General features: G+C 37.4%; 1 protein-coding gene across 11 annotated transcripts in view; it reads right to left on the minus strand.

The window, feature by feature from the left end:
- Positions 1 to 1,129: 1,129 nt before the first annotated feature.
- ldhd (lactate dehydrogenase D) overlaps positions 1,130 to 16,175 on the minus strand; it is a 38,785-nt gene continuing 23,739 nt past the window's right edge. For 5 of the 11 annotated variants that reach the window (XM_040131999.1, XM_040132001.1, XM_040131996.1 and 2 more), the window contains 7 exons: positions 10,781 to 10,909; positions 10,431 to 10,472; positions 8,779 to 8,838; positions 8,228 to 8,355; positions 7,877 to 7,967; positions 6,028 to 6,139; positions 1,130 to 2,140 (listed from right to left, as the gene is read on the minus strand). In XM_040131999.1, coding sequence (XP_039987933.1) covers positions 1,960 to 2,140; positions 6,028 to 6,139; positions 7,877 to 7,967; positions 8,228 to 8,355; positions 8,779 to 8,838; positions 10,431 to 10,472; positions 10,781 to 10,909 — 743 coding nt within the window. In that variant the 3' untranslated portion in view covers positions 1,130 to 1,959. Of the gene's footprint in view, positions 2,141 to 2,993; positions 3,194 to 3,262; positions 5,693 to 6,027; positions 6,140 to 6,316; positions 6,355 to 6,455; positions 6,651 to 7,876; positions 7,968 to 8,227; positions 8,356 to 8,778; positions 8,839 to 10,430; positions 10,473 to 10,780; positions 10,910 to 16,175 lie in introns of those variants that run through there. The other 6 variants (XM_040132002.1, XM_040132000.1, XR_005707880.1 and 3 more) reach the window with 5 other exon arrangements.

A 16,175-nucleotide genomic window follows, 5' to 3' on the forward strand; every position in this document is an offset into this window, starting at 1 on the left:
ACTCCCCTGGCAGGTGTTTATCCTCCACCAGGACACTTTTAAGATGTCTTTTTAGCTCATTAAATTTGTCTAACGGAGCATTTCTGAAAAAGGAGAATGTGCACCAAAATCCCTTAATTAATGGATTACCATTAATGGATTACCAATATTTATAACTGCATTACCACCTAAAAGAAAGAATTAATACCAACCAGAACGATTCTTCAATCTGACAAATTGCTGTTATTAATGGTTTATAAGTGATCTATAAAACATCAGTAAATGATTTATTACCTTTAATAAATACATTAGTTACAGTGTATAAACCCTTCATAAAGGGTGAGGTTTTGGAAAGTGGGAAAAAAAAAAAAATTCTGTGTTTAAGAAAGGCACACATTTCACATTTACCCATTAGGTTGATCAGTTATATTTTCTGTAACTTCTCCCTACACTATGGTCCTAAGTTTACTCAAAGCCATCTCTACATTGCCAGGTATGTAATTATGATAGAGACTACAAAATGTTAATTGTTTTTTTTTCTTTTTTGCCAAGTCAAATTTTTAAGATATTTAATCTAATAATATCTAAATCTAAATCAGCCTTATACCAAACAAGATGTGTAGTATGTATATAATCAAGTCTTCAATCTCCTTAAATTCCTTGATATACTGAGGACTTAGGACATGACCTTGGTGTCCTCAGTGGTAGCTACAGCTGATGAGTGTGTCAATGAAAGAACAGTTGTCAACCGTTGAATCACGGCAGATTTACACTAGATCAAAGATTTAACTGAAACCAATAGATGGAAATTATTATAAGTCCTGTATTGTTATTCAATTCAGTCACTTTAGGTAGTATGCAAGCACCTCAAAAAACTCCTTATACTGATAGATACAGGTGCTGGAAGATTATTAATGAAATAAACCATCTACTATCTGTAACTGAGATACATTGTTTTTGAATTAAGTAGAGACTGTATTTTACCCAAGAGGCTTTGTATAGATTTTTCATTTCTTTCTTAATGTTCAGTTAAGGGCTGTAAGTTGGGACAATATTTATAGGCCTATTGAGGTAGAAATTAGTTAATAGCATTTTATTTTGTCTGTCTTCTGATGTCATTCACAAAAAAAAAGCCTCACAACCATCCAGAAACATTCTTTATTTTTCCAAGTATTTCCCTGCTACAGAGAGGTAAAGGGGAAGTCTCTAATAAGTTTAAAATACACATCCTGAGGTGCAGCTACCCTCTTATGCCAAGATTTACTTCTTCATGTTAATCAAGTGTCAAAATACACTGCTATGTCACCTTAACTTGTCTGAGCTCTGGTGGAGTCAATCCTAAAAACAAACACTATGAATTGTTTAGGATACTGTATTTAAAAATTCTGTAGGTATGTAAGTAAGAATATATTACTGGCACTGTGTTTCAAATAGGATCTAATTGATCTACTTGGATCTACCTGAAAACTTGTTTATTCTGAATTATCATTAAATTGTGGTAAGATTGTTTCCGATATATGTTATGGTTTTACAACAGTGTATGATGCTTACTGTTGCCCTGTCCATTTTTTACGGGTATTAGGCAGTTTTACACATCTCTGATGGCTATACTGTAATGTGTCACTGTGTAAGAGTATGCAGTGCAGAAACTATTTTAAAGATCAGTTGAAGTTTTCAAATTGCTTGATCATTCCATGGACTGCCACCACAATCCATTCAAAATAAAACATTCTTGATTTTCTTGATTCACTTATATTTTTTAGATCAACCTATAAAAGAATGCTGGATGAGATTTAACAGACAAGGATCACTCAAAAGTGAAAACAGGATAGGATATCACTAGGAAGACATTATTTATTTGGTCAATATAACAATGTCTTCCTAGTGATATCCTATTAGTCTTATTGACTCAGTCTCTGATCACATCATGAACAGTGAGTAGATCATAAGATTTTCTGTGTTTAGTGACTAAAATACTGGTTATAGTTCTCTTGGCTCGAGAATCTTCCCAGGATTCATCACGTTATTTGGGTCAAGGGTGTCCTTGAGACCCTGCATGACCTGTATAGTCATGGGTCCCATCTCCTCACACAGTAGTGCTCTCTTCCCTAAACCCACTCCGTGCTCCCCAGTACATGTACCATCCATGGCCAGGGCTAGCCTAGAGGGAAACAAACCACATTATTTTACTCTAAAAAAATACTGTGTATTCAGTAATGTAGCAGCCCCTGCCTTTAACTTTAAGAAGTTAATGGTGTCACAATATTTTTCATAAAAATAAACAAAATAACTACAACTGGAACTAATATCTACTATAGCTAGTAGATGTAACTTGATCTTAACTGCAAACTCATACCTAAATTGAACAATTTTTATACTAATATCAAAAAGGTGAATATTTTCACATTATCAATAACATTACCAACTCCATTTTAATATCTCAATGGAACCACTTTCAGGTTCATACATTAAGGGGAGCCTGTTCAGGCAGTTTGAGTCTGACACACCGCACTCTCACACGTAAAACAAAAAAAAACAAAAAAAGATGTACAGGAGGAGTATACTTTTGTACTAAAAGGCCCATAATGAGCACTCTTGAGGACACTTTAATCCACCATGACAGTAAAGTAGCTTCTGATAGTTTAAAGGTACATAGTATCAGTATCAATTCAGCCTGAAGATTCAGTTACTGAAGTAAGTTAAAGCCTTTGTGCTTTTTTTTTGGGAGTACATCTACTCTTCAAAGTCAGTTAATGTAGCACATAAACACACAGAGATGAAAAATCATGCAGTGCAGGTGGATATGACATTTTCAATATTGCTTACTATGAAATATTTGGGTTATGGTTACAGCACTGTGCAAAATTTCAGGCACCAAAATTAAAATAAGGATGCTTTACAAAAAAAATATTGACATGAATAGTTTTTATTTCAGTTAACTTCACACAACAGTGTAGTAAACAGGAAAAAAAAAAAAAAAAAAAAAAAAAAACTAAAATCAAATCAATATTTGGTGTGACCGCCCTTTGCATTTAAAACAGCACCAATTCTTCTGGTGCATAGTTTAAGGTACTTGGCAAGTGCCACAGGTCTTCTGTAGTTTAGGCTGTCTCAGTTGATGCTGTTTCTTCATGTAATCCCTGACTAGCTCAATGATGCTGAGACCAGGGCTCTGGTGGGGCCATACCACTTGCCGCAGGACTCCTCGTTCTTCCTGTGGTTGAAAATAGTTCTTTATGACCCTGGCTGTACGTTTGGGGTCATTGTAATGCTGTAGAATGAATTTTGGGACCGTTCAGATGCCTCAATCAGATGCGTCATGTATAAGAATATGAACATCTAAAGTGCCTAAAACTTTTGCATGGTACTGTGCATGGTAGTTTGAGCCCTCAGTTTCCTCCAGGCCAAATGTGTAAGTGTCCTTGAGCAAGACTCTAACCTTAAATATTGTCCAGGAAGGCCAGGTCAGTGCATGGCATGGAAGCTCTGTAAAACTACATTTTACCACTTTACTACTTTATTAAACTGGATGGTATGTCACTTTTGAAGAAGAGAGGATTTCTTTAGTGTGACACCTTAATAATATATGTACTTGGGAACTATGCAGTACTTTTTATCCAAAAAAAAAAAAAAAAGAAACGGCAATTGAAGAAAAAGAGCCCTTTAGTAGCATAAACATCTTTGGACTTGCAGCATTTTTCTTTCTTCTGCTATTCAGATCAAAACGTATTTAAAATGTTGCACATAAATGTTATTTGAAAGTATATAAAAGTACATATTATTATAACTCATGTTTTCTTTTGTTACCGGAAGATATCTATATCATTTTTATGTTTGATGTTTATGTTTGATATTACTGCGGTGTCTCCTTACTCAGTGTCGAAAGGGCCAAATGTTTGGCAAGACACATAACTAACTATACAGGTGCAGTCCACTTACCCTTTACAATTTGGTCACATTGCAGTGACCAAATTGTATTTTTGGAGGTACAAATGTTAGGGCAAAATACACACCAAGACTTAAAATGGCAAAATTTTGCAGCGATTTCATTCCATTCATTCTTATGTAATCACTGCCCTAAGAGGATCCACTCAAGGAGGCGATATAAATCTCTGAGAATGTTCCATATAGAGTCAACCTTGACACGCAAATTTGAGTCATTGACCTAGAGCAAGACAAGGGGTGAAGTCAAAATTGAGCCCTTTTGCCACAGTAAAAGGCATATTTGTGGGGAAAAAAGGATTAGATGCAATCAACACTTTGCCAACTGTTCTGCATGGGGGTGAAAATGCTTTGCTTTGGGGTTGTGTGGCAGCCAGTGGCACAGAGGTACAAATAGATTTCACTAAATATCAGAAAATTCTGAACACAAATATCATTCAGTCAGTCAAGAAAGTTAAATTGAAAGGAGGCTGGCTTCTACAACAGGAAAATGACCCTAAAGAATACCACAAAATCCACCATGACCATCTTCAAGAAGCACAAGCTGAAGCTTTTGGAATGGCCCTCACAGTCCCTTGGCTTGAACATCATTGAAAATCTGTTGGGACATCTTGAACATGCTGTGTGTGTCTAAAAATATATCAGAATTTGAAAAGAGTGGATTAAAATTCCTAAATCAAGAATAGACCCTTCTTAGTTGGCTACAGAAAGTGTTTTGCAAACTGATATCTGCCAAAGGGGTGGATTACTAGGTACTGACTTTAGTGGGGTGTCCCATTCTTTTGCACATACAATTGCTGTATAATTTTTTCTGGGTTCATGAAATAAAAAATACCAGTGCATTAACAATTGAAGAAAAGCTAATTTTCAATGTTTGTTTGCTGCAGGGGTTGTATTTACTATATACTTTCATACTATGTACCTTTGTACCAAGAGATACAGAGTCTTCAGTCATTCTGCCGCTCAGCTTGAATTCTCAAAGATATTCACAATACTGACTCTCTGTCCTCCTTGAAATCCCATCTCAAGACATATATTTTCAAACTGGCATATTCAGTCTGATTTCTATTGGGTATGGTATGATTTTATACTTATTTATTGTATTAGCTTAGTACTGCTTTGTTGGGTTCTATGATGCATTGTTGCTTGTTTTTTAACTGTCTTGTAAGGTCTGCTTGAGTGCTATGAAAGGCATCCATAAATAAAATGCATTAATGTCATTATTATTATTAATACAATACAATATATGTAATTTGCTCTTGGGTGCCCAACCGTTTGCATACAGCTGCATCCATCCCTAACTTAAAGCCTAAAAACAACATTTCTAACCTTGTTAACTAAATATTGATAACCCAGTCACCATAACCATTTCAAAATTAATACCTACACTTTTTCAATGTATGCTAGTCTAATACCTAAACGTAACCAATACTGTGTGAATCTTTTAAAATAGATTTTAGATAGATACCACAGTATCCAACAACCTTTTCAAAACCCAACACTTAATTAAGTCCAATGATATCAATATCAATTAAGTGAGATGGGTGAGTGTGTAATGTCAAAGTGTAGGTGAATTTTTCTGAAAGTAGCTAAGCAGAGTGATAGGGATTAGGGAAAGTGTGGGGAGAATTAGGGAAAGGAGAAAGGCGTTGAAGAGTGAATGACAGAAGATACCGAGGAAAAGTTGCAAAAAGGGAGCAGTGAGGCCTGTCTACCTGACTGACCTCAAGCCTGAACATTTACTGAAGCTTAAAGCATGCACTTGAACAACCTTAAAAAAAACAAAAACAAAAAAACTGAGATTAGAGTTTTTATGACAGTCAAGAAATTCAGGTCTACATTGATTGTGCTGTGAAAATCTGGATTTCCACCAAATACTTCCTGCAAAATCGAATTCTATGTTAATGTCAACTACGAAGACTGTACAGTACATGTGTCAAATAAGCATGACAATATTCTTGAACTGGATCCAAATTTGACTAAAGTAGGTCACAAAAGTTTAAGCATAAGGTATCCACACAGGCAAAAGTTTGTCTGGTGGAGGATTTGTGAGAAAGTGAAACGTGTCAGGGGACAAGAGAGGGGAGAGTTTCAGAAACACCTTACCTGGCCAGTCTCTCAGTGAACAGATGAACCCTGTGCAGCTCCTCTGGGTCGTTGGGGTCCACCAATATGAGACAGTGGAAGTTACCATCACCTACATGACCCGCTATTGGACCTGAAAGTAGACAGCACTCTCATTCATTTTACTAGAAAGCATACAAAATGATTTTTGGGTGGACAGCAATGCTAGCCGTATAAACGGGAATGTCCATGACAGACTGACTGAGTAAGTGATGAAGTACCCCCCATCCCACGTGCATCATTTTTGGTAATGAAACAATATCATTCTTACTTTATTTCTTTAGCAATTTGAAGTCATCATGTTGGGCCCTGGGAAATGATGTAGTATTTTGTACATTTAAAAAAATGAATTTTTTGTCTTTTGGCCTGTATAAAGATTAAGTGACTGTTGTCTCTGCTTAGCCATGTACCTCTTTCCTGACACTCTTTCCTCTCTCCTCCCTGTTACACTTGACACTTGCAGGAAGCACACATCCAACGAACTGTACTGACAGAAGTAGTAGTCAGGGTACAGTAGCAAGATGGTCCCGGGGACTGAATGTGTAGAACTGCTGCTTTTTTTCTGGAGAATTAATATGCTTGAAGATGCCACCGGTGTGCAGGACCTTACACAGAAAACAACAGGTGTGGGTGTTTTTACGTTGCTCATATGCCGTCAGCTGTGCTGACTTTAGAAGGAAACCGCTTGAATCCCATAGAAAAATACGATTACAAACTAGGCCTTGCCTACACCAGGTTTAATAATTTGCCACCGTCACTGGGGCAAATAAAGCTAAAGTTAGCTTTGTTTGGACAATCTAATGTTCAATTAAACAACATTTCAGCCCCCAAAAACAGTTTGCATCATTTGCATCTGATTTGATGTGTATGTCAGTGCTTGTATCTACACTAAACACTACAGTGATGTCAAAATCTATTGACCCATCCTGGGTTACTGATAAATCATGGAGTGCACCTATACATAACTGCAGCTACGTCAGACCTTAATCTACTGGAGGCAAAAACAAAAGCAATATTTTCAGCTGCTATCAAGTGTGTTTTATTTCTGGTGGGAAAGTAAGTATATTCTATACAATCAGTTTACCACATAGGTAAGACTGTGTTTTTGGCCTGTGCAATTACATGACCTTTAATTGAATATATTATGTGATTACTCAATCTGTGAAAAAACTGAAAAGTACCAATTTTTTTTTGAGCAGCATCTAGTTTAGCATATATTTAAAACCTCTTCCTTTTTTTCCACCATAATGCTTTGCTTCTTTTGGTTTTCCTGGGATTTCCTGCTCTGAGGCCACTTGCATCACCTTGATGATGAGAACTAATTGCTGCAGCCATATGTCACACCCACATTAACCAATATACACACAAATATGACCCAGTAATTGGGGAAAGCTTTTCTAGGCACAATCACACAAGAGAGACACAGTCCAAAAAAGGAGACTGTTGTAGTTTTAAATATACACCTTATTAAAAATTTGTCATAACTGACAATATTCATCTTCCACTGTTTGATTAAAACTTAATGTAAATATAATTTTGAATGACTTCAATCAGTCTGTTAAACAGAGCATTTCATCAGATCACTTAAGCATCTAGTCAATTCTAATAATTATACGCAATCAATCAAACAGTCACAAGATGTAATGTCGCCTTGTAAAGCATCAAGTTAGTCCTTTTCTTTTTTTGCACTTAGTGTAAATGCTCCGATTGCAATAATTATTATATATTAATAGGTTAGCACCAATGCAGGTAGAGGCATGATACTTACAATAAATCATATCAATCATTATTAACACCATTAACACTGAGCCCATTTCAGTAATCAGTTCACCTGTAAGTCTGTTTTCAATCATGTCCTCCTTTGTCTCCACAATGATTTGAGACAATCGAGACAGAGGGACACACACATCTGTAGCGTAGGCCTACACACGCACACAAAAACAAGAAGAGAAGGTCACAGAACTGGAACAGCATCAAGCTTGTAATCCCTAGGATTCACACAGGATTTAAAGTGAGACAATAGTGCCTCAGTATGGTTATGGTGTTAGTACAGCACAGAGTTATCACTCTGGGATGGGGGGATGGGGGTTGTGTGAAGCAGAAATATTCCTAAGAAACAAGGTATTTAGTGCTAAAATCTGCTCACTTTACCACAGGTAAAGTGGCAGTTTACTTTATTTACCTTGCAGCCAGGTCTGAGAGCCAAAGCAGCGTACCAGGCATCATGACGAGCTTTCCACAGCCGGTTCCTTGTTTCTGCATCTTGAGCCCACTGAAAATCTGAACCTCTGTTACTCTGAGTGATGTCCTCTGTAGAAACACAAACAGATGCAAAAAATGTTTTTTCTTTTGTTGTGTGTCTTGTCTGACGCCAGGTACACAGGGGAAAGGACCCAAATGCAGTCACACGAAGGAAGGCTGATGCAGTTAAGTAACTCTTAATGAAAAATGACAGGCTTACAGGTGGACAGAAGAACAAGCAGGCAGTTGAATTGAAGAACAGGTAGGCAAACAAACAGGTAACAGGATACTTTGCATGAGGAACACTAGGGGGAAGTGAGAACAGGTGCATGGATGAGTGGGGCAGACAGGTAAATGGGAACAAGGAAGAAAGTCTGAGGACATCTGGTGGATGAATAGAGGAAGGCAGGTCTGGGGAGAAACAGAGGCTGGAGACAGGGGGATGGGGGGAACAGGTGCAGAGTAATTGTTATTTTCCCATGTCTACACTACCTGTGGTGCTAACATTCATAGACCAGCTGATGGTCCACAATGAATTCTCCAGCTCATTCTACCTTGCACTGCAACTATTTTTAGTTGCTAAAGAGTAGTTTTTTTTGTATGATAATATGGTAGAGAATATTAGCAGTGCTGTTAATTTTGAAGTTGTATTTGAGAATGAGTGGATTTTATTTATGATCATATTTTCAGGTAGTTTTTTAAAATAGACAAAGTGTGGAGACACACCAGCAGCCTCGTGAGACTGTTACGGTCATTACACACAAGTTAGCACTTTAGCATGCTTGCCATGGATGTATTAGAGAGAACTACATATCCCGCTAAAGATGGCACCCTAATAATTCCTATGAATGTTGCTCACTTGGCGGATACGCTGAACAATGTCTGCCATGCTTCTGCAGGGTTCTTCACACTTATGCATTTTTGGGTCCATGGAGCATGTGCAGCAGAGTCTTCCTCCAGTTGAGACAGCTGAGAGCATGTGCGTCCCAGACTCCCTCCAGCCAAATTTGTGTTGTCTCTCCGCTCTGTTGTCTCTGGAAGTTGACATTATTGGTTCCAGTATTGTTTTCACCCACAGGTCAAATGTCTGGTTCTTTGTGGTACTCGTGAAAGTTTAATATTTATAAAAACTTCCTATGCCTAGTAAGGCCATCTTTTGCTTGACACCATCTCAAAGCAAAGTCTATCAGATGGGCCAGTGACTTAGGGAGAGAAAAGCTGATGTGCATGTTAAGTGTGCTGAACAATGCAGAAGAAATTCAGGAGGAGAAAAACTTTTTGTAATGTACGATGGGAAAGCACCATCATTGGAATCGAAGGATGCCATTTTGGAGTCCAGTATCCAGGTCTCATATTAATACACCGACTTCATAAAAAGTCAGGAAATTACCAGAATCACTTTGTTGTGTTGTAACATTTAATTTTAAATGGATAAAATTACTATTTTTGCAAATCAATTTACATTCAAGAACCAATAATGACAAACTGTAAACATGTTTTTAGAAATTTTTGGAAAATTTATTGAAAAACTAAAATCTCTCATTTACAAAAGTATTCATAACACTTGCTGCGATACTCCATATTGTGTGCAGGTGCATCCTGTTTGCTTTAATTATATTTTAAATGTGTCTAGAACTTGATTGGAGTCCACCTGTGGCAAATTGAATTTACTGGGCGTAGTTTAGAAAGTCACAAACCCGTGTATATAAGGTCCCACAATTCATGATGCATGTCAGGACAAAAATCAAGCTATGTAGTCTGAGGAGCTCTATATAGATCACAACAATAAAGTTGTGGCGAGGTATAGGTAAGTGCAAGGTAATAAAACCATTTCTAAAGCTTTGAGCATTCCCAGGAACACCTCGATAATTGTGGAATAGAAGACATTTGGAACTACCAGAACTCTTCCTAGAGCTGGTCGTCCAGCCAAACTGAGTAATCTCCCTGGCCAAGACAAGAAGGGCCTCGGTTCACCTGTCAGCAAAACAGTGTCTGACTATCCTTGAGTGGTCCAGCCAACATCTAGACTTAAACTCCAGAGAGCATCTGTGTAAAAATATGAAGATGGCAGTTCTACCCAATCTGATGGTGCTCATGAGGATCCGCCCGGAAGAATGGGATAAACTGCCCAGTTAGAGCAGTTACAGCTTCGAGACTTATCCCAAGAAGACTCGAAGCTGTAACTGCTGCCACAGGGACAACAATTCAGTACAAAGTGGTGAATTAAGGATCAGAATACTTCTGTAAACAAGAGATTTCCGTTATTTGATTTTTAATAAATTAGCAAAAAATTCTAAAAACATGTTTTCACTTCCACATTATATGTTATTAAGCGTAGACTGATGGTCAAAAATGTCAGTTTTATCCATTTAAAAAATTTGAAAAAAATGAAAGGGTCTGAATACTTTTCAAAGCCACTTTAGGTGTTCATCCTGTGACCTCATTTGTTTGAAATGCATGATTATTTTTGTTTGTAATTTGTATATCCACACACCGGTTCTGTTGACTTGTTCCTCAAGGCTTTGCTCAGAGCCGTGGAACTCCAGGAACAGAGTTGGTCTCACAGGATAGGACAGACAACTGAACCTGTTGCACGCATCAATCATCACATCATCCAGAAACTCTAGATAGCACACATTCACAGTCACAGCACACAGAGAGCGAAGAGAGATGTTAGTGTGATGCATCTAAATAGGTAATTCTTCTGACTTTTATCAACTCTTGCTTAAACATATTTTTAACATATTTTTTCCATATCTAGGCCCCCCTGGACTCACAAAACAGCTTTTTTGAGAGCATCATCAAAATAACCTCACACTCAACAATGCACTTCCTTGGGTCCTGAGTAATACACCTGCCATTACATAGTTGCGTGCCCTAGCAATGCTAGAGTAATAGTAGTTGCGTAATTTCTGGAGTTGGCTGCTCCACTCTTCTCCAATACTGTCTGGGTGACAGCGAACAAAGTGCCATTACAGTTGAGTTCGACCTTTCTTAAAACCTTAGCATTTGCATGCTGTAAATTGTCCAGGTGCTGCACTGCCCTCATAGTGTACTTACGCCTTCTTCTTCACGTCAAGTAACCTGTAGAAAAGCAATGTTAGAAGCTTTTATGAGAAACACTCATCCAAAAAACTTCAGTCGACACTTTGTTGGGTCCTCAGCAAAGTTTGAAGTCGATCGGATGAATCTAGTTGAGAAAATTGAAATACAGACACTGACAGACAGACAGGGATAGAGAGACTGATGGACAGAGATTCCTTCCTTTATAGTTAGAAGACGTCAGCATTTTGCTAGAGTGTTTACATTAACACTGCATATCTTAGAGAGCTCATAGTACCCTATTACCCCAGTAGAACACTGCACTCCCAGAACGCAAGCTTACTTGGGGTCTCCAAAGAGTCTAGAGTCTTCAAAAGTAGAATGGGAGGCAGAGCCTTCAGTTATCAGACTCCTCTACTGTGGAACCATCTTCCAGTTTGGGTCCGGGAGGCAGACACCCTCTCCATGTTTAAGAGTGGTCTTAAAACCTTCCTTTTTGATAAAGCTTATAGTTAGGGCTGGCTCAGGCTTGGCTTGAACCACCACCTAGTTATGCTGCTATAGGCCTAGACTGCTGAGGGACTTCCCATGATGCACCTAGCTCCTCTCTCCTCCTCTTCCTCGCTATATGTACGCATTATCCCATCAATGCTCGTTACTAACTTGACTTCTCTCTCCTGTAGTTTTGTGCTTGCTCGTCCCTCTCCTCTCTCCTCCTGTTGCTTTCTGCAGGTATTTCTGCCCCTGGTACTGCAGAGTCTGGATCTGTGACTGCAAACTACCTACTGCCCCTATGATCCAGCTCAACACCCACTGCTTCAATTATTATGCTTATTATTATTATTATATTTAGTTTTACTAGTATTATTATTCACCATATTATTATTATATTTATTAGTTTTATTATTAGTCTCAGTATTCTTTTACATCTTTACATGGTACCTGTATTGTGATACCCCCCCCCAGACACTACAGAAGATACAAGCCGAAAATGTTGCAGACTAGTTGTTGGCTACAATGACATTATTTACATAAAGTAAGAAGTAAATCCAAGCTGGTCAGTCGGGAGGCCTCTGTTGACTTGACATGGAATGACCCTAATGGCAATGTTAAATAACATTCTGCATGTTCGTACAGAACCTGAGAAGATTGTTGGCATTGTGGAAGCGACACTCACTGACTTGTTACCAGAACCCAACACTGAACAGAGACTAGCTAAAATTCGAGGGACTCTCATAAAGAATACAGATGAAACCGTCATTATCAATGTCGTTCATCTCTATCAACAATCACTGTAAAAAAAAAAGTGAAAGATTTTGTAGATGATTTGAATGTTAGCCACTATGATTTTTCAGTATAATGTTTAATGTGAGTTTGTCTACCACATGACATCTTATTTTGCTGTGTGTTCTGTTTTTTTCCAACAAAATGTGTAGAGGGGGAAAAAAAATTAACAGACTGACCATATCCTGATTGTATTCATTTCTATCAGAGGAGCCACAATTGATAGAATGTTTAAAACAGTGTACCATGACCCTTCCAGCCCTGGTTCTTTTGGAGGTATTAACAAACTTTGCTCTGCTGTAAAACAGAGTATAGATATAGCACCACATAGGGAACAAGTAAAAGAATGGTTATTTAAACAAGATGCTTATACACTTCTTGCAAACGCTGCTAAGCATTTCCCAAGAACCATAGTTGTTTATGATATAAACAATTTTTTGGAGAATTAGTGGACATGACATTCAAAAGGAAAACGATGACGTTTGGTACCTGTTCACCTGCATTGATGTGTTTTCCAAATATACCTGGGACCAGTGTCTGACATCTAAGAGTGTTGATGCTGTCGCTGAAAGTTTTGGGGATATTTTCAGTGAGGACTGTGTGCCTGAAAAACTGAGAACCAAAGTGAGAATCTCAAAGTTGTATGGAAAAAACTTTTACAGATTTTTACACTTTTCATAATAATAGTGTAAAAGCACAACCCTCCTGTTTATAAATTACTTTTTCAAACGTTCGAATTTAACTTCAGACCTAGGCCACAAGTCTTTAACTCTCAGGCAATGATACATTTCCAGATCTGAAAGAGACAGCTGTGCAGCATCAGCTGATCACTCATACTGCCTGCAAAAGGACCAAAGGACTTTGTTGAGGAGATAATGTATTACATGTTCATTTTCCCTCCAACTGAGTCGCAGAGTCGCAGCTTAACCCAGTTTGCTCCAATGCCATCTCCTCTTGATGTTTGATAGTTGAGGGCAATATTGATTGTTGATTAATACTGCTATTGTTAATAAATTTTGTTGTACTTTAAGCAATAGTTGTTTGTGATTATTTGTGCATACTTCCTGTAGTAACAGCACAATTGTGACGGCCAGTGCTCAGATTCCTCCCTTCACTGTTCACTTTGCATAAGTGTCGATATCTCCTAGATATCGACAGTTATAAATGAACACCCATTTGAGAATGTATTTATAGTTTAGTTATGGGTCCCTGATACTGGGGTGGTGCCCTGTTCCCCATAATTTTTCATTCCCAATAATAATTTCATATATATTAATAATTATCCTCAATAATTAATAATCTGCTAATAACCAAACCTGCTCCTACCAGTGCACAGTAGTGACGGCTTTTTTTGACTCTGCCTAGCAATGCATCTTTATCTGCACCCTCAAAACAAAATACGGAATTACAGAACCAAGCTTTCCAGGCCTATCAATCTAAAGGAACCGTATGAGGTGGGGATGATTGAGATACAATATCCACGTAGCTGGCACAACAAGTTTCAGAAAAGACAGAAAAACACATTCAAGCATTCAAGGACTGCTATATATAAATCTATTTTTTTTTAAAAACAACAACAACAACAACAAAAAAAAAAAAAACAACACACAATTTGTTTTTGGATTTAGATAAAAAATAGCACTACTCCTTCATCTTTTTACTCTGCCATTTGTAATGTTACATATCATCCAGCATCGAAGACTACCTTGACATTAATAACTCATTTTCATATTTATGCATCATAATCACCAATCCGAATTGAACGAATTTGGGACAACAGGATGAAGTAGGCCTGATCAACTACCCTGGTTATACACTTTTTTCCAAAGTTGATATAACCTTGGCAGACTGATTGATTTCCCAATCTTCAAACACATACCCATACAGGGGTGTTTTAGACTGCCTACTAAACTAAGGAACGGATACATTAGACTCATAGTTTGCATGTGGACTATTTAGTGAGGATGCAACCTGTTATATGGATGCACATACGCCTTTAGGTGACGATTAAGATTGTCTACTATTTACAAGTGTATCTGAGTATTCATAAATATTGCAAATACGGGTACTGGAACCAGTAATAAGTTGTCTCGGCTGAGTGCTTTGCATTGCTGATAAGGGTACATTTAAAATAGCAAGAGTGTTCAAAAACACATACCATCCTAAGAAGAGTACAATCTTGGATGGGTTTTTTTTAAACAAATCATTAATGTGTGACCCTCTTATGACATTATTACTTACAAGTTCTCCCTGACCAGTCCAAGATACAGCTCTTGATTTTTTCATCAAATCTATTATATATTTAGGATTTTTCTTGTTTCTTGTAGGAATGTGTTGCATAATCTTGTAACAAGTAACATCTTTTATGTCCTCCTCAGTTTATGACTGTCGCTTTTCTTTCTGCTTATTGCCTCCATCCTCCAGTCCAAATGTTCATGAAATGAATTTGTAAAGAACACAACTAGAATAAAACACTCTTCAAAACACACTTTAAAACATAAAACACTATTTTGTTGTTTTTTTTAAATAAATTGCTAAATATTGAGAAAGACATTCTTTCTCTAAGTCTGGGTCGTTTTGCAGGAGGTACACGAACAAGAGGACAGAATACTGAGAATTATTCTCTAAAACTCATCAGATCGTACTGTTTCTAAAAAGGAAGGACTTCTCTTATGACTTTCTCTCAAGTTGGTTCATTAAACAAATCTACACAATTACAAAAAAATGATGTTTTACATGTTAAAAGATTCCTAATTTATTTTTTAACTCCAAGATAAACAAAGAAACAAAGAATAACCAATTGGCAAAAGCATATATATGAAATAAAATGTATGCAATAACTCACTATTGCTTTTAGAAGCTCCATTAGTGGATGCACCTATTAAAATCTTAAGCACAGTAATAAAAATACATGTTGGTCTTTTATACTGTTTTTTTTTTGTCGCAGCTTAAAAATAATTACAATAATAGTTCAACACCCACCATGTATTAGCATTATGATGATTCCAGGAAATAAAAGGATGATTTTACAGAGTAAAGCTTTGTAGAAGTAGTTTGTCATCAGGGACAGATACACAAAATGAAATGTTGTGTATCCTTATTGTATCTGTCTGTTTTAAAATACATCTCCTTTTATTGCTAAGTCATCCCTCATCCCACCTTTGTAAAAAAAAAAAAACGACATGTCATTGTAAAGTCTGAACATGAAAACACAAGCACCTATTGTCCTTGCCAGCAACACAACCAGCAGGGGCTCTCCCCTGGGTGGGGGATGCCATCATGTCACATTAATGTCACAAACCCCCACACTCACACATGATCCACTGGACATAGGCACACTCACTATGTCAAATGACATATATCCTTTGTAATGCGTGTGATGGGGGATGGGGTCTCACCCACGCAAATGTAAAGTGACTTATTATTACTACTGGCATTACTTCTCCAAGCCCCTGAATGTGCATTTTTCCACTTCCAATTGTAGCTGTAATACTGTATGGTTGATCATACATGTTCAACCTTGTGGCAGAAAATAAAATCTAACCAAACAAGTATCTATGCTT

This window comes from Xiphias gladius, chromosome 8, assembly GCF_016859285.1.
Source record: "Xiphias gladius isolate SHS-SW01 ecotype Sanya breed wild chromosome 8, ASM1685928v1, whole genome shotgun sequence".
NCBI classification, from domain to species: Eukaryota; Metazoa; Chordata; class Actinopteri; order Istiophoriformes; family Xiphiidae; genus Xiphias; species Xiphias gladius.